General features: G+C 43.1%; 1 protein-coding gene across 2 annotated transcripts in view; it reads right to left on the bottom strand.

Moving 5' to 3' along the window:
• UNC5C (unc-5 netrin receptor C) overlaps window positions 1-21,987 on the bottom strand; it is a 243,501-nt gene that overhangs the window by 8,401 nt on the left and 213,113 nt on the right. The window contains exons 8-13 of one of the 2 annotated variants that reach the window (XM_023927008.2): window positions 19,205-19,261; window positions 17,564-17,755; window positions 15,990-16,334; window positions 13,043-13,130; window positions 3,462-3,630; window positions 1,385-1,618 (exon numbers count right to left, since the gene is read on the bottom strand). In XM_023927008.2, the coding sequence (XP_023782776.1) occupies window positions 1,385-1,618; window positions 3,462-3,630; window positions 13,043-13,130; window positions 15,990-16,334; window positions 17,564-17,755; window positions 19,205-19,261 (1,085 nt within the window). The remainder of the gene's footprint in view (window positions 1-1,384; window positions 1,619-3,461; window positions 3,631-13,042; window positions 13,131-15,989; window positions 16,335-17,563; window positions 17,756-19,204; window positions 19,262-21,987) is intronic. The other variant, XM_023927009.2, reaches the window with a different exon arrangement.

Below are 21,987 nucleotides of genomic sequence, written 5' to 3'. Positions count from 1 at the left end.
GGATCCCAAGGACTGACCTGTTGCCCTCCCAGATTTTGGCTGCAGCTTCTCAGGTGAAGGATGGCTCCCCTGTGCCTTTCCTGATCCCTTCTGCTGTCGCACTGAATTGGATTAACTTTACCACACAACTCTCCCTACAGTCTATTAGAAACAGACCAACAGCTCCTGAGTAATTCCTAATTAGATTCCTCAGCTCTGACTGCATTAGCTGGCTGGCCAAGGCCCCTCCAACTCGGTTATTATTACCTCAGGCCTTGTCAAATCCATGGAAAATTGTATTATGCAGCACAGGCATAAAACCATCAGGACCTTTGAAGCTTGATTGCTGTGAAAGATCCTTTTCAATTTTTTTTTTTTTTTTTTTTCCAAATAGGAAAAACAAGAGAAATCAGACCAGGGAAAATAACTGTTTCTAAAAAGCTGGTAAAACCAATCCAGTGACACAGGGAGGCCAACCAAGCGTGCTGCTCTCAGGGATGGAAGTCACTGTCCTGAAAAACACAAGCATCTCCCAGCCAGTGTGTTTGGGTTTAAACCCCAGTGATTCCCACCTAGACCTGAGGAAACAAAAGCATGTACAGCAGCAGGATGACTCTGCTTAGTCAGGCTTTGAAATCTCTTTGCCGCAAAGAAGCGAAGTTGCACTACCTACAACTAAAGGAAAACCCCCACCTTTTAATAAACTCAGTTGTGCAGTTGGAGCTGCATATTTCATGAGTGCATCTATTATAGATACCCTATGTATAAATACAGGTATTTATAAAGAGAAACAGCAAGTATGGTTACCTCTCTGCTCATCTGCATGTAGTGGGTGTGTGTGTATGTGAATGCCAGAATTACGTGGGGAGAGAAAGGTTATCCAGTCAGGGATAGCAGCAGCTTTGGTTTATTCCAGTTGTGAATTCCCAACACAAAAAGCTGCACGCCAAGAGGTGTAATAAAGCAGTATGAAAGCAGGCAGTGATTAACAGGCCAGAAGCTTCTTTTATCATTATCAACTACTTACAAAGAAGCATTTATATGTTTCCCCATCCTTGGGGAGCTGGCACTTAGCATTAAAAATACATGAATAACGAATGAAGCCCCGTGTACCTTATGGCCTTTTAATAATGCAAAAACCTTAGGATTCAGGATATGATACAGGTAAACAAAGGAAAAAAGACTGGTGGGTGGAAAATAGTGTGAGATCCCTTTGCAAAGGACAATTTATAGTGTGTGAGGGTTAAACTGTAAAACAGCAGCCTGCTGTCAAGCTCTTCTTCTAGTCAGAAAAATAACTCAGGGAGCATGAATACATGGAGCAGAGGGTTCAGTCTCTGCTATGACTGCAGTCCTGTGACAAGTGGGGAGGGAGTGGGAGGGCAAGCAAGAGACCAAGAACCACCTTCAGAGCATCCTGCGTGTCATCGAGGCAGTAGACCCGGATGCTGTACTCCAGGGAGGAGCAGGACAGCGGTCCAAAGATGGCCAGTTTGAGACGTTTGGCTGCTGCCTTGGTGATTGACTGTCCCACCAAGGCATAGGTGCTGAGGGTTTCTGTCAGGATATGGCAGGCCTCTGGGTCCAGCTGGATATAGCACGGGGTGGTGAAGTTTTCCTCTCCGACCACCACCACATCCTAAGAGAGAAAGAAGCCAAGTTACAGCATGTGACCCCTCAGAGCTGCTCTCCTTTCATGCAGCAATGCCCCTTTCAAGCCTGGGTGTTGCAAAACATCCTTGCTGTTTGCCCCTTAGATTAATCAAGGTCTGAAAGTTCTGCTTCCAGCTTTTCTCCCGTGTAGGCACAGGGAGCAGATTTCGCTGGGGTGATGGTGACGATGTTGGAGGTCAAAAACTCCCACTGTCCTCACTCCTGCTTTTAAAGCCCTGGGCAGAGTTAGGCAAATAATGAAAATATCACCAAGACCTTATTGAAAGAGATATTGCAGAACTAATCATTTGGTGACCATGATTTAGCATCAGTAGTCTCAGGCATGCTGAATAAATAACTGCCCTTCACCTCCTAAGCACGACAATAAGGAGTTATAAAAACTCAAGGAAGGGAAGTAACCTCTGCGACAGCCAAATACCACATCTATATGAAATATCACCTGCTGCTTCCTCAGAATAATCTTCTGTGACGAGACTGCAGGATGAGGAAAAAAAATACCACCTGAATGCAGATGACCTCCCCACCCTGGGCGTACAGGAAAACAGCTCCCCTGCTAATTTCTCCATTCAACCCTGCATGTAATATCCTGCACGCAACACAAGGTGCTTTCAGTGGCTTTGAGAGGGAGCAGAAGCAAAACATCAGCAGCAGGGGTGACAGCCGCCTCTTGCAAAGCCACCGTGTGCACAACTTGTCCACTTCATCCCCGCTGCCTGCAGCTCTGCAGCACAATGCACACACCTGGCAGCTGAGAGGAGTGGGCTCAGCTGGCATTAGGCATTAAGCTTGGCTCCCTTAGTCTCAGGAGAGGCAAACCTGCCACGTTTGCAGCGGTGGCACAATCTTTTTGGAGGGCAAGGTGCTGCTCCATGGCCCTGCCAGCACCTGGCTCTGGCAGGAGGCGCAGCCCCAAGTGATGCTGCAGGCGTGTGCGTGCATGTGTGCACACACGTGTGCCTGAGATCAGCTTGGAGGGGCTGCTCCGGAACTGACAGGAGGGGGAAGAGCGCTGTGTGATGGCCAGGGCCCCAAGGATGCTGCACACACACCAGGGTGTGTGCAGGGCTGGCAAAGCAACCTCTGCCTGGGGCAGGAGGAGGATGGGGGGAAAATGAAGAGTGCCAGTAACACACAGACACAAATAAGGAACACACGTGTGGTGCCACGAGCTGGGCTGTGGGGTGCGGATTAGCTGGCGAGGCAGAGCCGCGTTTGCTGCACGCTCCCTCCCAGCAGGAGGAAGAGCCGCTGCCACAGGCAGGAGGACAAACACAAGAGGCTTTTGAAGACAATGCTGGACACGGCTGCCGTCAGCCCAACTGCTTTCAGAAGCCACCCCGACCTTATTAAACTTACCAGCAGGAGAAAGTGTCCTTGCCAAATTAATTATGGGACCAACTGGTGGCAGCAGGGACCTAGGAGCACAGGGCTGGAGAGGAGGACTCTGTCAGGATAGCCCAGCCTTGCCAAAAGCATCATTTTATGCTCCAGTTATAGCGGGAAGATCCTTTTGCCACACTGCCTTGGGACATTCTCCTGCTATGCTACTGGCAAGGGACCACCTCAGGCTTCCACCATGGAAAACTGCTAGTTCTAGGAGGTGCCAAAGTGCCCCAAGACCGATCTCTGCATGGGCACCTGGCAGCTTAGACATCTCATAGGGAAGGGCACTCCTGCTTGCCTTTAGCAGCCATGTGTCTCACATGGAAACCCCAAAATACCAGCACCCAGGTTCAGAAAGGCAAGGGAAGGATGAGCAGAGAGCCCTGCAAGCAGCCAGCACACAGGCTGGAGCTCTGGAGCCTCACCTCCCAGGGTCCCTGGGCAGCCTGGTGCTTCAGCTGGATCTGCCAGTCCTCTGTGTTTGGCTCTGCGCAGTGGTGCATGGTTAAAATGACAGGCCGGGTTAGCAGGGCTCCTGGTGGGCCACAGCTCACCACTGGTGTCAGCAGGGTTTGGCTGTCTTCTACAGGTGGCCTGGCAAGGAGACAGAAAGATGGATGCATTAAGTGAGTTGAAAAAGACAAAAAGGTTCATTTGAGTCTGTAAAAATATAAAAATCCTTCTTTTAAAATAAAAAAGATTGTGCAAGCAAAATAGGTGGGTTTTTTTTTTCTTCATTTTTTTCCAAATCCATATTTATTTCCCTTTTTTGTTTGTTTTTGTGCCAAATATCACTCGTGTCAAAATGCAGGTTTAGGTGTCAGCAAATTACAGGCCATATTTGCTGAGTACACTCCACTCTGAAGGATCCTTGCAGATGGTATGCAGAGGCTTCACTTCACCCACTGCCAAAATGTGGCCACTGCTGCATTTGGCAGTTGTTCAGTAACACACAAAAATGAATGGTGGCTCTTGTAGGCACCACTTGTGAGAATTATTTACTGTCAGGACAGAGAAAACTGACAAAGAGAGGAAGACACTGAACTAATAAGCATGTAAGCATGACTGAAAGAGGTTCACAGCACATCTGAGATGTGCAGATTGACTTCTGAGTCATCACCAAAGCACTGATACTCCAGTTTACTCAAAAGGCATTCACAGATCTACTAGAATGGCTATTGCAAATGTGCCTGCAGGGAGCAAGCGTCACTGCTGGTGAGGGAGAAAGGAGGAAGGGATGATAAGGAATGGTGCAAGGGTAAAACACACTTGCAAAGTCCAAGATTTCCAGTGATTACCCTGAGCTGTTGGGCTAAAAAACTCAGGTATTATCCAGCGTGCTTGCTGCCAGTCACTTGGAACTGGTTAAGGGAAATCACGTGAATATTTAGGACACACAGCATACAGTCTAACTTGGGAATGATAGTCTGTGTGCATATGTGTGTGTGTGCACATGTGTGCAAGTGCAAACCATCCCAGACCAGTGCTGAGGAGCTTAAAACAAGAGGAAGCATGAGTGACTTTAACTATCCTGACATCTGGTGTATGACAAACACAGCTGAATGTGCCTCATCAACTGCCTCCCTAAATAATAGAGGACAAATTCATGATCCAGAAACCAGCAAGTGGGAGATTAAAAGCATTCAATGTGATCTGCACTTAAAATCCTGATCTGCCCACGGGACCACACATGCTCTGCTCTGGCTGAGGGTTCAGCCCCATGCTGCATTTACAAATACAAGTAGTACATCTGCATCAGTTTTAGAGAAATTAATTGAGACAACATTGCTTCCTTTTTCTGCATGTCTTCGTCTTTACCAAGAGAAAAAAAAAGTAGCTGTAATCACATAATCCTGGAATATCCTGAGTTGGAAAGGACTCACAAGGAACATCGAGTCCAACTCCTGGCCCTGCACAGGATTATCCCCAAGTCACAGAACATGCCTAAGGAGCACTGTCCGAACACTTCTTGAATTCTGCCAGGCTGGTGCTGTGACTACTGTCCTGGGGAGCTTGTTCCAGTGCCCAAACACCCTCTGGGTGAAGAATCTTTTCCTGTTATCCAGCCTAAACCTCCCCTGACATAGCTTCAGGCCATTCCCTCAGGTTCTGTCACTGGACACCACAGAGAAGATACCTGCGCCTGCCCCTGCTCTTCCCCTCATGGAGAAGTTGTAACTGCAGTGAGGTCTCCCCTCAGTCTCCTCCAGGCTGAACAGATGCAGTGACCTCAGCCAATCCTCACATGGCTTCCCTTCAAGACCCTTCATCATCTTCATTGCCCTCCTTTGGATGCTCTCTAATAGTTTAATGTCTTTCTTATATTGTGGTGGCCAAAACTGCTCACAATATTCAAGGTCAGGCCACACCAGTGCAGAGCAGAGCTGGTAATCTTAGATAAAACTTTCAAGGAGGCCAAATCAGGACAGAAGCTATTTTGATATCAAATTCATGACACCCATTCTGGCTATTGCAAATATAGGACTCATCTAATTTTGTCCACCTTAATTTTCCCTGCCTATCCCATTTATCTCATAGAATGAAAGACAAACTTTTGAGAAATCCTTTTTCAAAATGGAATCAAGGCACTTTTGAAAATTACCTCTGGCTCTCACAAATGTTGTGAGGTTTTTGTAACATTTGAGGATAAAAAAAGGGTCTGGCATTGAAAAATTTAAATCTATGCAAATCAGTAAATCCAGATGATACGCATCTGTGGAAATTAACTGATGAGTTTACTAAATGACTTAACAATTGTTTCTGAAAATCCATGGACTGGAAACAAACAGCTGTGATAGAGATGTCTTTCAAAAAAGATGTAAAGTTTAACAATCTGGACAGCTATCATGTACTGTGCCAGCTATTTTAGCTTAACAAACAATACAAAAAAACCCCTAAACTCTAGCAGACAGAGTACCTAGACCAGCTCCTCTTGCACACTGCAAGGAATCATTGGATTCAAATTAAGAAGATGGGGTATCACTTGCAAGGCCAGATGGAATAAATCGTTGGACAGTTTTTCACTAAAACATTCCTTCTTTTTCTGACTCATTTACATTGTTATTTTTTTCATAGGAAACAATAAAAAACACTCAGAGTGTGTCAGTGGTTTTTAATGGTCATCAGCCTTGGGAATTGGTGGATATTTCAACCCTCTCCTATGGTCTAATTAAAGAAATTTCAAGAGAAAGATCTCTAAAAATTATAATATTTGTATGGAAAACAAATATGACCAGCTATAGATTTAATCATCTAGTTAACCTAACTTCATCTAAAGTACTGACCCATGAAAAAGAAAAGAAAGAAAATACAAGCTATCATAGTTTTTTGGACTGAATTACAAAACAAGCAGTCAAAAGGAATGCAGGAGTGAATATATCATGATTCCCTTAAAAAAATAAATTAATACAGTGTCTTTTAGGTGAAAAATGACTTAAAATCTACAATCATTGATGCCTCCAGTCAAAGAAACCCAAAAGGTCATTAAAATAATATGGTACTAATAAATCACACAGTCTGAAGTTGTCTCCAAGTAAAGTTTAGTCACTGCTTTGTGCCAAATTTTTTTTTAACTGTCAGATTTTAGGACTCTGATGAAGGGCACGATTCTGTGCTGTAACATTTTATAGCTGATTAGAACAAGTACAAAAAAAATATGCAGTACACCAAGTCAGGATGTGTTGCAGACTGCAGAGTGAGGAAATGAGATGGGAGGTAGATGCAGGCATACAAAGGACATGTTAAAAATATCAAGGCTTAATATTTCCTCCCCATGTTCATAAACAGCAACTTTTTCACCAGACTTAGAAGAAGATTTATTGCCAAGTGGATGAGATATGCATGATCCTGACCTGGGTATTTATGATAGAGAACAGTCTGATTACTAAGGAGCACAAAATGGGCCAGTTGTGGGGATGCTTGACTTTACAGTCCCAAATTCCCAAGCAGGCACACATCAGAGACTGGCACCACAAATTACAGAACACCTGCTGGTCCTAGTGACTCTCCAAGCCACTAGGAGTCTGCCTCACACAGATAAACCTTTAAAAACTGAGATATAATGAGTGTCAGAGAAGTTCTCCAGTGGTGTGAAGTGGGTCACTGTCACTGTTGAGGTGAAATCCCGGCTCTGTTTAAGTCTATGCTAAACCTCTCTCTGACTACTGTGAGTCCAGGATTTCAGCTCACAATGTGGAAAACACAATCATTACATTTACAGGTAACAATTATTAAGGAATCATTGCAAGTAACAGTGAAAGCCAGAAGACAATGGCAAAATTCTAGAGAGGGTAAAAGTATGAGTGGGATATAAAATCTTATTAATTGTACAGTAGCTCAGGCTGGAGCAAAACAAGTTCCAAAGAGTTACTTAGCAACAAAGAAAGCAATAAAAGTGAGCAACATTTCAGGTGAGCTTGCAGCAACACAGCAGATGTAACATGAAACATTGACAAAAAGCAAATCTGATTTCTGGCATTGTATAGGACAAAGCATGTCAGAGCACATCATGGTGATATTCCCTTTCCTCTCCCTCCAGCTCTAACATGACTGCAGGTAGCAGCAGTGTGTTTAGGGACCACCACAAGTTCTCAGAAATAAACACCTGAAACCCAGAGGAAATGGACTAAACAACACAATGGCAAAGACCAAAGAGAGGTGTCCTATGGCAAGTGACAGGAAAAAGGAACAAAAATCTCCTGACAAATTTTTTCTTGCTTCTCACTGTTTTCAATTTCTATTTTAAAACAAAAGGATTATGCCTTACTATAACTAATGAGAACAGAAACAGATGCAGCAGACAAGATACATTGTACGATGGATATTAATTGTTCTTCTTCAAAGAATAAACCACCAGTAATGCATAGAATTAGTGAACAACAAATTCCCCTGAAGACAAGTTACTGTGTAGTCACTCATTACAGGCAATTTTATTCCTCCTGAAACAGGTGATGCAGCACCAGCAAAGCCAGGATCTCAGCCTAGAGAGGCACATGTTGTGACCAGCACTGAGATTTATGTGTTATAGGCTGTGGGAGATTCAGCAGAACAAAGACACAGGGGAGCTTATGGAGAAAGGGAGTTAAACCTATGAGCAGACATGATCAAAACTGTGGGTGACCTTTCAGGCTGTTATCCAAAAAAGAACCCCAAACCCAACCCCCTACAAAAACTCCATCAACATGGGCTTCACTTTAGGCTTGCAGCAGTCTCAGGACAACTTATTAGAGGAGAATGGGCACTCAGCTGTATAACTCCAAAAGCAAAGAGATGTTTTTGTTGTACAAAGATCTGAGACCAAAATTCAGCTCAATGCTTAGCATTTCTATTTAAAGGCACCAACAGTAACTGAAAGGTCTTTGGATATTTTTAGATGTTTTCCCATGCCTCAGAGATTATCAAGAACAGTCAACTTATATTTAAAATCAAACAAACTTTTATTCACCGTATCTGTTCCCTTCACAATCAAATTTGTGTTTTTAATGGGATTACTCATTCAAAACCGTCTCCCTGTAATAAGCCAGACCGTATTCATTAAGGTAGCTGTCAGACAGCAGATGTGAGCACAACTAGATAAATCTCTGCTCCTCAGTGGAGCTACATTGTGCTCCCTGCCACTGTGCTCCAGGCAATCACAGCAGCTCAGGAAGCACAGGACAGAGCAGGGAGAGAGGAATGGCTATGGCATAGCAACACAGGGCAACCCTTCTACACAGCTTAGTCAAAAGTTAGAGGGAAGATATTTTATTTCTCCTTTCATTGCTGGGGCTTTGTTTTTTAGAATGTGTTCTTTCTTAAGTCTCAAACTTAATATTCTCAACAGATCCTGGTTCTTCTGACAGTCTATGTTCAGAAGAAAAATACTCTGAGAAGTTTGCCCTCCCCTTTTGCTTATGCTCTGGTCTTTTTCATGTTGAATTTTTCAATTTTAATGACTGGCACTTCAAGAAATTGTCTTCTGGAGTTGCAAAGTAATTTTGTTTATGCAGCTGAGATAAGGAAGGTAGAGAAATGAAATGTGGAAGACTTCAATTTCTTTTATTTCACATCACTAAGCTTAAGGTTTACTGGTGAAAGAGCAACATTGCTCCTTGGATCAGAGCCATTGATCAGATGCTTGACTTTATATTAAACTCTGTGCATACATTATGCCATTGATACAAATCCTGGCAAGGCTCACCTGACCCTTTTCTCTTTTAAGGTGGCTAATTTGAAATTTGCACATTTTTCTATGTATTCCTTCAAGACCTTCAGGAGTGTTGCTTGCTCTGTTTGTCAGGGTTGTCAAATTTTGTGGGCACAGCGACCTCCACTCTGATTTGGAACACCTCCTGTGTGATGGATTATACAGGAGTGTCCTTCACAGAGCTGTATCTGTTTTGTGCAGTTCCTGCCTCTGATTAGGGCATGCAAGAGTAGCTCCACCTAAAGCTGTGCAAGCCCAGCAGGGGTTCACACAGGAACACGGGAACTGCCACACAAGATAAAGCCAGTGGTCCATCAAGACCCAGACCTCATCTAGCACTGACCACTGCCAGATGTTTCTGAAGGAAACACAGTTCCGCTAATTTAGCTCACAGCGAGATTTGTTTTTTAACCTGAGGCAATCAAGCAAATCCTGGAGGCTGGAGGTTTATACTCATGCTATTTAATCCTTAGGAAGAAATTACAGATTAATTAAATAAATTACTTAATCTGTAAGTCCCAGGCTCTCAAAGATGCTCATGGGAACAGGCTCTTGCCAGGTACTGACTAACATAATGTGCTGATTTTACATATGAAATCACTACTCAAGAAGGGACTCATAGCAAATCTCAAAGTTGGTGATGCTTCCCCTGACTAAAGGAGAGAACATCTGAAAAAGACACTGAGTTTTGAGACAGAAACCCATCTGATAGCTGTAAAATATTCTCATAGGGTTGTAATTTTTTCAGTTACACATATATACGCAATATATCCATATATATGTATACATGTATATCTGCGTTTGCATGTGTACATATGTGTGTACAAACATACACCCCTATATCATTTTCTCCACTGTAGCTTCTTCATAAAGGACGTGGATCCTTTCATGGGGTCAACACACCAGCCAGGGATCAGAGCCTGGTTGTGGCCTGCCATCCATCCTGCCCCAAATGAGAGGAAGGATGAAGGTGAGCTTGCAGGGCAGGAGCAGGGCTAACACTCTCCTGGAGCATCAGTCCAGTGAAAGAGAAACCTCCCTGTGCCACGAGTATGCTGACACACTTTGAGAGAACAACAGCCTCCAAGTGGTTTACTGCAAGCTATCAGAACCCCAGTTCACTGCCAAAGGATAATGCTTTTAGGGTGACCTTCCTGCTCTCACATGCTTTGACAGATATGAAATGGAATTAACAGACTGTCTCAGAAAACTCTCTTAGTCAATCTGCAAGACAGCACAGAGAGTGATACTACCAGGTTGTGAAGTCTCTCAAATTTCTGTACTACATCTTTCAGAGACTAATCAGGGAAACTTACTATGAAAACAAAGGAAGGAAAAGGGGAATTTGTAGGTGCCTGAGAGATAACATTTTCTGTTTTCAGCTTGACTATTCAGAAGTAGTTTCACAGTTCTACAAAGTGTGAGCTAGATCTTAAAGTGGCTGGAGATATGTGAGTTATGGTGGGGACCCTCTCTGTTGCTGCTCTGGTTCTACCAGGGTAGCCCTGAGGGGACCACATTCTCATCTCAGTGCTAGTTGTAATATCAAGGACGAGACTCTGCCTTCATTTCTGATAATAACATGCATTTTATAATTTCCTGTGTTTCTCCTTCCAAACAACATCAACACATAACAGGACTTTTCAACCCATACACATTTGCACAATGCTCATGAAAATAAATACAGGGCCTCACAGGGTTTGTTGAGCACACTGCAGTTACTGCCTGGCCACAAAAGCAAATATCTGCAGCTAGTCCTTACAGGGGACTATCACTCTCTGCTAGAGTGCTGCAGGAGTGCAGTAACTGATTTAAAAAATAATTACACCACACAGCAACTTGTGGTACCCATATGACTCCAATTTTATGAAGCAACATCTGTGGCCCATGCAGTCAGAAAAAGAAGCTTTGACCGAGCTGTCACTCTGCTACAGAAGTGAAGTGTCTGGCATGCAGTACTGCAGTAGGAGAACATTACAGCTGAGTGCCACCCACCCCCTTCTGCTCCTTGGCACCTGGGGAAAGGGGACAGATGAATATTCAGCTCTGAGTGATCTAGACAACACCCAATGAGCTCCTTCTTAAATGTCCCAGAAGAAGCTGCTTTCCAAGGGCATGAAGAGCCTGGTGTGCTTTCTGGAAAACACAAATCAAATAAGCAGCTGGACTCTGTGCCCCCAGAAAGTGACTGCCACCACAATATGATGAACTCTGCTCCCCAAGGCAGACTGCTCTGCTCTCCTCTCCCAGGGAAAGAAACCCCTTCTAAAATCTTCACTGAAAGGGTGGATTCACACTATTCTGTTTACTTCTGCAGGTGTCCTTTGGCATACTTGCTCAGTTTGGCAGGCAGCACATCTCCAGCCATGCTTTTCCCAGCACAGGTTAACCTATCCTTCTATCCTCTGTGTGACTTCCTGAGTTACAGCTATCACAAAGCATGCAGAGGTGGCTTTATGATCCTTGAAGAAAATAAATTAGACAAGTATGTGACATTAGTTGTCCACAGCTGCATGAATAAAGTAACAGGGATTCCCTTCATAACTGGCTGGAAAGGAAATAATTGCACATACAGCACCTTCTAGGAATGAAATAATTTTTTTAAGAATTAAGTGTTTTGGAAAGATTTAGAAACAAGCTGAATAACAGGGGATGCCATCTGATTTTTTTTTCCCCCCTTTCTTCAGTAGAGAGTCTTTGTTCAATACTGTTTGTAAACCTCTTTCACAGCCAAAAGTAATAGGAATATAATCAATACTAGCTATGAACAGAGACATTTTTTCTGTAGCTGCAATTAGCTATTTTCAAAGAGTGGCTGATGAATAATGTATGCAAAAGGGTGGGTGGAAGGATTACTTAATTTTTCTTTAAGCAGATTATTTTAGCTTGGGTGAAAGACTACCAAGCTAAAGAATAGTGTTCAATATCACACAGTGTATAAACAGCTGTGGCTTAGCACATAATAAAAGCTATTAAGAGGCTGAGCCAAAAAACATATCTAGCTATGAGGAGGAGAAAGAGGCAAAGTACCGTGTAATGACTGCCTCAGCTTCACATTTGCCATTCTGCCTTTGTGCACAAGTCCATTCTGCAGCCTAAGATCTCACCCTTCTCTTCATTAGGGTTTTCTAAATGGCTCCAAAGGGTATCTTGGCCTTTTTGTAAACAATTCTTTTTAATTTCAAGGCTGCCAGATCACATACCAATAGACATTAAGATCTAGAATATGAATTGGCCACACATTCAGGTAACAGGAGACAACAGTGGTCATCCCAGCAGCAGCTCTGGGTGCCCTCAGTGTGCAGTGTCTGGGACTAAGCAGCAAGGAGGCAGAGGACACCACAAGCTTTGGCTTCATCCTCTGCATGGACTATCCAAGCCCATGAAGGGTAAAATAAAAATTCACCTTCACTCTAACAGCAGAGGAGATTTTCCAAGTCAGATGTTCAGGCACCTGTCCCTCCACTGAGCTGATTTATCACCTTGTTCCTCTTTCTCCTCTTCTCTTTTGCACCTTTATCAAGAGGTTACTTCACACCTTCTCTGCTGCACAAACTCATGCTGGCATATTTTTCTTTCTCCTCTACTTCAATGTCCTCCCTGGCCCAAGGGCTTGCTGCAGAGTGTAGCACTTGGTTAGAAAAGCAAATGTCTGAGCTGGTTTTTTGTGGCAAAGGTTCCTTGTCTTTGCTTGTGTTTACCTCCAAGTCAGCAAACAGCTTCAATGCAGTAGGCTTTGCATAAGCATTATTACCACAGGTCTTCAGTTACTACATTTCCCCCCATCTATTAATGCACAAGGAAATAAAGGCAGATTTTTACCTCATGTTCTCCTTCCTGTGAACTGTCAGATACATTTCATAGACTCTCCCTTGTGGAACAGCTCCCGCTGGGATCAGCAAACTTACTCCTGCAGAACAGAAGAGACACAAAAGATAAGATGGAGAAAAAAGAGGTGAGTGGGTCTGTGAAGAGGAGTGACAGGAGAAGCAGAAGATGAAGCTTGCAATGCCAAGTTTTTCAGCCACCCCCACCAGCAGACTGTAAATGACCTCAGCAAGATGGGACAAAAAACATTTACTGTAACCCTGGTGTCTTCAGTGTCCAGCTGCCTGTTCTTTTTCCTCTGCACTGAAAAACAGGAGTGGAGAAGAGGATTTTCTTCCCTTTCATTTTACTTAAAGAGCAGACAGATGGTTACGCTGTTGCTTACCTTGTATAATGATGGAAAAACAAACAACTCTGACTAAAATTTCCAACAGCTGTAATGGGACATCTCTCCCTAGGCAATTCTTTCTTAATTAAGATCAGGAAAGAAAAGCAGTGGAGCACTTTACCAGGAAGCAAACTAGTTGTTTTCTGAAAGATGGCTTCTGTGTCTGGCATCCTGTCTTTTAATGCACTCAGATACACTCCTAGACAGCCAGGGATACTAAACTGGGCTTGGTTTTTGAATGTACCTAGTCCTGCAAAGTGGATCAAAAGTGGGGTATCCAGCTGCGGAAAAAAGTGGGGGAAAATATGCTTGGTGTCCTTTTCAGTAATGATTTGATGCACACTTGATTAAAAAACGTTGTTCTTACATTACTCCCATGTAAGAGATGTCTCTATACAACAAACAGGGCTCACAAACTGGCTATTTCACTCTGCTGGACACATCTCAGCCAGCCCTCTTTGTAGGTGCTGAGCAGATTAGCTGGAAATCAGTGGCAAGGATTTGCATACAGTTGTTATCACATAGCTGAAAACAAACCTAGAGGAAGATTATTTACATATATCTGTGTTTACACTAGAGACACTTTTACAGACACCTTGCATGGCTCTGCCTCTTCTCTTTAGGTTTGGTTACACTGGAGCTATCCTTTGTGTTGGTGTACAGGGCATCAGTCCCACACTTAGCTCTGAAGGAGAGGGGTAGCTAGGAAAGCATTTCCCACAAATACCTTCTGGCACTTGTGTCTTTACAAGCTTGTTACAACCTAACCTATGCATGCCTGCAGCTGTAACAGGGCAGGTGTACTGCAAATGAAGGGCTTTGATCGTATCTTGAGGAGGACATACATTCTGCAAGCAGCACAGAGGCATACAAGGTAGCAGCAGACAGATTATTTTATTTTACAGAATCATTACTTTAATCATTTTAAAGGGATTACAGCATCAAATGTGTTTTCTTTACAAATTGAAATTAATATATGTGAATTAACAGTGACTAATAGACTTTGCTGATAATGATAAACCACTGTGGCATATGAAAACTGAGTATCAATATCTGTCTTCAGCTGCTACTTAGAAAAATGTGAAATCCAAGATTGCATAGCACAAATTTTCAACATTGCTCATCAGTCAGCACCAGATTTATTGAAGTAGTTCAGCTTTCACTTAAATTTAACAGATTTTTTTTTCTTCCCATTAGACAGGAGCTCAGAGAACCAGAGCTATGGGACCAAGCACTTTTGGCTGCTTCATGGGCAGTGTGGGACTGCATCCTCAAAGGACCAAACCACCCAGGCCACCTAGGCATTTTGCTTCCTCCATAACATCAACAAAAAAGAAATGATCCAGCAAAGGTGCAGGGGACAAGGGTAGGCACTATCTCCTTGGTGAGGGCATAAAATGGCCAAGCTGTGAGCTGCAGTCTCACATGTACTGTGGTCCTACCTGAATTCAGAGTTCCAGTGAAACTGGGCAGGTGAATTCCTGACCACTGTATACCCTTCAAATGCTTCACATCAAATGCTTTATGTATTTGATTCAATCTCACTTTAGACATTAATGCTGTTCTGCAGTATCATGCTAAACCCACAGGAACATCTGTGAATGAACATGCTGAACTTCCTTAGTAAGAACATCAAGACTTCCTGTAGGAATCAAGCAGCAGCATGGCTCTGCTGAAGAATCTGTCTGTAAGGCCTGAGCTCTCCCAAGGCTGCCCAGGGGTTCCTTGGATGCTCTGAAATTGCCTTCTGGTGCTAGGGTGGCCCAAAGGGGCCTAGAAACCTGACTTTGAGCTGTATGAGAAACATTGAGCAGCATATTGCATTACATCAGCAGGCCCTCAATGCTCAGTCCCTCTCTTTCCTAACTGTAAAGAAAGTCAACAATAAATACAGGTAAAAACCCTCCCAAAAGAACTCTCCAAAAAGAGTGTTCTGTTGTCCTATGCCAACTGCACATAGTCTGCAATGAATTGGAAGTGCAGCAACCAATTTGTTTTTAAATTAATTTGTTCTCTTTTAGTGCAATGACAAAATAGAGGCTTACTGTATAGAAGTCCCTTTTCTAGAACTGCATGAAAGGAAAAGATGATGCTGAATTGCACTTCACACAGGGGAGCTCTGAAACCTTGCATTTCTCAGAAAGTGGCTAAGAGCCCAGAGAGTCATTTAGGTTGGAAGAGACCTTTAGGATCATTGAATCCAACCATTAACACATCACAATGTTCACCACTAGATCACATTCCTATGTATTACTTGGGAGAAGAGACCAACCCCCACCCTTCAGGCAGTTGTAGAAAGGGATAAGGTCCCCTCTCAGCCTCCCTTTTTCCAGGCTCCACAACCCCAGCTCCCTCAGCTGCTACTCCTAAGACTGGTGCTCTTGTAGTGAGGGGCCCAAGTCTTCCTCAGGCCTCTAGTGTTAAAAAGTGGCCAGGACTTCGGGAAAAGGCAGGGTCCCATGTATAAATTTTCTTTCCCCATATAAAAACAAGCTAACACCACTTAAACCCACAAAGCCATCATACCTTTAAGTCAGCATGGCTAGCACTTACCTGAATTGGGAATTACTAGGTGGCCTCCTAAGGAGTTGAAGGTCCCAAATGCAGTGCATGATGGGTCAGTTTGCCGAGCAAGGCTCTGGTTCTTCATGTTCAGGGACTCATTCTCCAGCAGAGACTGCGTAATCTGTGGGGACAGCTTGGAGGAGAAGTCAGAGAGGTCATCCTGGGGAGTGACCGCACCAGAGGTGTTGTAAACCTTGATCTTCAAGTTGGGGAGCGGGTCCAGGATTGGAGAGTTGGTCATTGGGATTTTATCAGAGACATCGTGCAAGGCGTACACCGGACCCCTGTACATGGCTGCAGCAGAAGTGAGGTCTGGTGGCACTGCCAGGAGGTCTGCAGTGGAGATGAGAAGGAAGAACCGTATCATTTCTCTGTTCTGATGACTTTATTCTGAGCAATAATTTGGGTTTTCATTTGCATTTTCTCTTTCATTCCAAACGTTCAGATAAGCAAAGTCCCTGAACCTTCATCTCAATTTTCATGAATCTCTCCAGTAAACTCCCAGGGCTCGTATTGCCCCAGCTGCTTTGGAATCCGATCGCTGTGCAAAATTACAGCACATTTCTGCTCTGAAGAGTTTTCACTGGGAGTATTTTTCAAGGCTTCACTCAGATTTCAAATATGACATGCTTAGCTTCAGGGCAAGATGTTTTCATTGCTCAGTAGATCTAGTTTTAACTAAGAACCCCTTCCTAAATGCTATGCGACAATCATTAACCAATTCATCTAACTGGCCTAATGACAGCCTTCCTGAAATAAAAGACACAACAAGCCTATGAACTCATCATGCCATGACTCCCTGCAGTGGGGATTAGTACATGCATCACACTTTTCAAAGTTTTGTTTTAAGTTTCTCCAACAAAGAAAACGCTTCTGCTAATCTTACATGTGACAACTCTCTTGTCATCTTAACTTTTACAGTGTAGATATTCTGGTGTAGATATTAGGAAAAAAGAGGATCTCTTCAGCCTAAATAAGTGTCTTGATAAGGCAGCACTACCTTTAGAATGTTTTTTCCTAGCCAATGAAGTGAGGAAAAAAATCAAGCTGTTGTGCATCAGTGATAAAAATATTAAATGATGCTCTACCACAATCTTCTATATTTTCTAATAAAAGCACAGTACTTCTCACTATACTATTTATACCAGTGGAGACAGAGCACAGGAAAAAAAGCTATTAGTGAAATAAAGGGGAGGGAGATGTGATAGAATTACTGTAGTATCACTCCTGTGATGCATCCTGCCTCTATTGTTTCTGTCAGAGCTTTGCCTTTGATTTCAACTTGAGCTGGACCTGTGTTTCCATAAAAGTGTCTGAGTTTCATCCTCACATTCATGCTCTCTCTTTAGAAGTTAAATTCACCTGCTTTATACTCTTGAGCACAGCTGACAAACGCCACCACGGGTTTTGAGCACTTGACAGTCAGAAACAAATGAACATGATCTTTCTCCTCTTTATCAAGCATCAACAGGCATCCAGCGATATCATTCATGCAGCCCCAGAGACCACAACCTGATAGCATCCTCCTGAATTGGTCAAAATGGAGTGAAATGCCAACTAACCTTGCCTTGCAGCCTTGATGTTGACAGGCTGGAATCCCCCATTTAGGGCAGAGGAGTCAATAATATCCGACTCGAAGTCGCGGTGGTTCTTGCGATAGACAAACAGGGCCACGACCACGGAAATAGCCAGGCACACGATCACGGCAATGACGATCCCCACGTAGAGAGCGACATCGTCCGAGTCGGGAGCAGCTGCAGGGAGAGAGGCCAGGAAACTTCGAGAAATGTCCTCCTTACAGGGACTTTCAACAAAACACCTTATTATTCTCCTTCCCTGCAGATATTTACTGCCTTTTTTATGGGCTAATTTAAAATCCATTTCCAACACCATATAACAGGTCCATGCCCTCTTGATGGAAAACAATCCTTGATTTCTCTCTAACTTGTCTTCTAACTCTTTCCCTATCCACTTGTTCATCTATCTAATACTCAGGCTGTGAACTACTAAGCAAAACATGTTATAGACTTGGTCTTATGAACCAAATTCACCCTATGAAATGAGATAGTATGTCTTAGTGACATAAAGTCATAATATTGGTACTTAGAAGTTCATCTGATACCAAAAACATGTGGGTTTTTAAACTTCAGAAGCCTTATTTTTACTTTAAAGAAGTAAAAGGATCCCAAAATTCAATTTTCTATGAAATACCTGGAATATCAGGACATGTCTTTGGTTGGTTTGGATTTTCTGAAATGTAACCTGTCATTACTCCCTTCCATCCATTTGCCTTCAAAAATATAAACTAGGAAATTAGTAAAGCAGAGAATCAAGCATTGAATTCTCATCAGTGGCATTAACACGTATGTACTAAGATAAAATCTGAAGTAAGCCCAAGAAAAAATGTGTTAATTTACCAAAAGGAGCCAAAATTTATTAGAGCTGTCTTGTGAGGAAATGGCTATGATATTTCTACTAGCTGCTTATACCATATCTTCAGCACCAATTCCAGGCTAATCTCTGGCATCATTATCCATCAGACATTTTTTCCCAAAAGGTCTGAATACGTGTTCAAAAATTGATGTATCTCTCTACAGTGAAAAATCCCATTTTTAGAAATAGCCTAATGAAAAAAGGAAGTGCAAAAACAAATCAGATTCTTTTAGTACCCCGTTTTTGTTGGTTTGAAACATGTGAAATCACTTTTATTTTGTCTCTTTTAGCCATTTAAGCCAAGCTGCCCTCCAGCTTCAGAGGTGAGAGCTGGCAGATGCAGAAAGGGACTGATCAATCTCTGACGGCTCCAGGCTACCAGACCTTCAATTTACCAATCTTGAAACATCCCATTTTTAACCCAGCAGTTCAGGAAGCAGAACTCTTGAGTTCCGGCTCAAAGACAAGTTACCCTTCCACCACACTCCATCCACTTGCTAAGGGAATTTTAATGAGAAGATGGCTAATTCTCTCCAGTTTCTGCCTCTGAGGGAGCATCTTCTCCCATTTCCCTCCTGCACACGGGCCCTTATAATCCTGTGTCTGCTGCAAAGCACTGTGCCTGCTGTCACACAAGCAGAATGTCACTTACCCTGCAGAATAGGTCCCTTTTTTGCCTAGTCACACTGAGCTTGCCTAACAGTAAAGCCTGACCCAAGGAACAGCATCAAATTAGCATCCAGGAACATAAAATCAAACATTAAACTTACAAGAAAATCCATATTCATTCTGGGTTCTCTGTTCAGTTGAAATAGGATAAATGAAACCTTAAAAAGAAAGAAATTAAACAAAAATGGGAACAAAATCAAATGAGGAGAACAAAAAAAATGAAGCATGAAAAATAGTTTAATTAAAAAAAAAAAAGGAAAAGGAAAAGAAACTGATGGCACTTTAAAATTCTGATACAGCACAGAATTATGATTTTGCATCCCCTGTCTCCTCCAGAGCCTTACTAAGAATTAATAAGCAGGCAGATTGAATTTCTAAGCCAAAATCGGTCTCGAGTCACTAACTTTGGAGTGCTTAAAGTCTTTCTTTTATTGAGCATAAACTGTAATGGATCTAATTTATTTCAGACATCTAGGGTCATTAGCATATGGAAAGTCTTTTTATCCTTATCCCTGCCATATGCTTTAATTCCCAGGACGTGTTCGGTGAGGCTCTAAACAGTTTTTATATTTAATTATAATAGCTTGCTGTTGATCTAATAGAGCTAAAGGAGACCTGTTGTCAGTGGTCAGAGGTTAAATACCAACTCGTGGAGCAGTCTACACACAAAGCCCTCTCTCTGTATTTCCTTGGAATTATTTTATCCTGTCCTTAATACATGCTCAATAGGAATTCCTTAGGGAACAAAGAATTTGTCAGCAAACAGTAAACTGAGTGGTTTCTCTTTGAAATCATTACAAAATCAATAAGGCCCCTGGGGTCAGAACATTACTTATTTGAAATCTTTGCAAGCACCATATATCGACAAAATCATAACACAATTTACAGCTTTATTTCGGGACAGATAAAGGAGAGATGAAGAGATATCATTTCCTTTGTCTTTTCCTTCTGCAGTCCCCCACAGCACAGCACACTGGAGCTGCTGAGTTCACACATGAATCCTGTGCACTCAATAAGCATCTCCCACGTGGCACATGAGTGAATTGCTCCAAGTCCCATCCTGCTGGAAAGGCAAATGACAAATCCCATCTGAGCAGGGGAGTCACTGTCTGGGATGGGATTAGAGTCAGCATAAGAAAGAAGGTACCTCTCCTCCATCACCTTCCCTTAAATTCTCCTGAAGGGAATTTCACCCCTGCAAGGAGCTCACACAGCTCTCCCTGCAGGTGAGACAAAAGGGGAAAATGCACTCCTGGTGTGTGCCTAATGCACAGGACTGTGTTACAGGCAGAGCAGAGTGATAATTCCCAGCTCCCAGAATCACTGAGCTTGGGTGCTCAGCATCTGTTGTGCTCTACACGTATCTTGCTGCTTGGCTGCATTTTTTGTTAATGAAGACACAGTCTGTCCCAACCATGGGCATAGACATACATCCTTCCACAACTTCAAGACATTAACTACCACATAATTTCCATCTCACCTGAAATACCAGAGCAAAACCAGCTGATTTTTGATGATGTTTTTTATGGGACATCAAGGCACAAACTATACTGCCTGTAATCTCTGTTTAAAGCTTTACTTCACAGCAAGAATTCCAGCCATACCAGTGTTTTTAGAAGTATTATGTTCTTACATTAATTTCCCTGGCTCTTTGAGGCAAGTTCACCTATGTGTACTCTCAACATGCATACTCAATCTTTTGTTAATAACTGTCTTCTCTTTCTACTGGTGTACTTGTGGTATTGGCCATGGAAAGACCAGTGAGTAACTTCTGAGGGCTTGAGTGAGTGCTCACAAGTCTGGGCATGAATTTACAGTACCCTTGTTACTCCCAATTACTCCCCAGACGGGAGCTGAGGCTCATAATTTGGTAAACGTAAATTTCAGCTATAGCCTTATGCCCAATATTTTCTTTGGCAAGATGTCTCTGGAGAGACCAAGAGGCAGGCAGAAGGAACTTAAAGGCCAGGGGATAAAGTGGAATTTAGGCTGCATGCATCTCTGAATGATTTTTTGCCTTGTACTCAAATCCACTGGGAAAGCTGAAGATGTCTCCTTGCACTTCCTGTGCCCCAGCAGGTTGTCAGGGGAGATGCAATGGAGCAGCCCATGTCCCCTGGCTCTGCATCACCCATGGAGCTTGAGCTCACCTGTGTAGAGCTGAAGAGGCTATTCCTCTCTCCTCACATTGCATCTGAGGTGGTCAGTTTTGTGTTCAAGGTTGTGCATCACTCCTGCCACGTCTGGAGGGATCCAGTGACTGCCACTTGACAGGCACAAAAGACGGCACCACCCGGATTAGCTGTGATCTTACTGAAAGCATTCTTCCCTCACAGGAAAATGGAAATCCAGATTCAAGCTTGTTCAGCAAAGTAAATGAGCACAATCCTCAAATATTCTAAAATAAATTTACCTCACTGCAGCCTCTCCACAGACCCTGTTAGTCACAAATACATATTTGTGGCTTACAAGTTTCCACAGATTCTCTTACTGCTAACTACGGAGAGCACCCCTGCGGCCACGCAAGAGTGATGTCGATTTCCTGCGCAGAAATGTTTTGTGCACGCATTCAAAGATGCAACTATTGAAGCAGGAGGAAGAGGCAAGGACACTACAGGATGCTTCTGCCATTTGGGCAGGACGTTTTACAACAAAATTAGTTTTAAAAACGCCTTTGTCACTCCTCCAAAAGGGAGAGGGCATTGCAGGGGCAAGGAGAAGGCCTGCAGCCATGCACTAGTGATGGGCAGGAGGCAGGCTTACTGCCACAATCCAGCACAAGAGGATGGGGTTTTCTGTAGGAAGCTGGCTGTCACACTGCTCCCTCTGACTATGCCTTCAAACAATGAAAAAAGGACATTTTCATCAGATAATGACACAAACC

Source organism: Cyanistes caeruleus, chromosome 5 (assembly GCF_971803275.1).
Source record: "Cyanistes caeruleus chromosome 5, bCyaCae1.hap1.1, whole genome shotgun sequence".
NCBI classification, from domain to species: domain Eukaryota; kingdom Metazoa; phylum Chordata; class Aves; order Passeriformes; family Paridae; genus Cyanistes; species Cyanistes caeruleus.
Note: the sequence above shows the minus strand (reverse complement) of the source record. Positions and strands in the feature narration are given on the sequence as shown.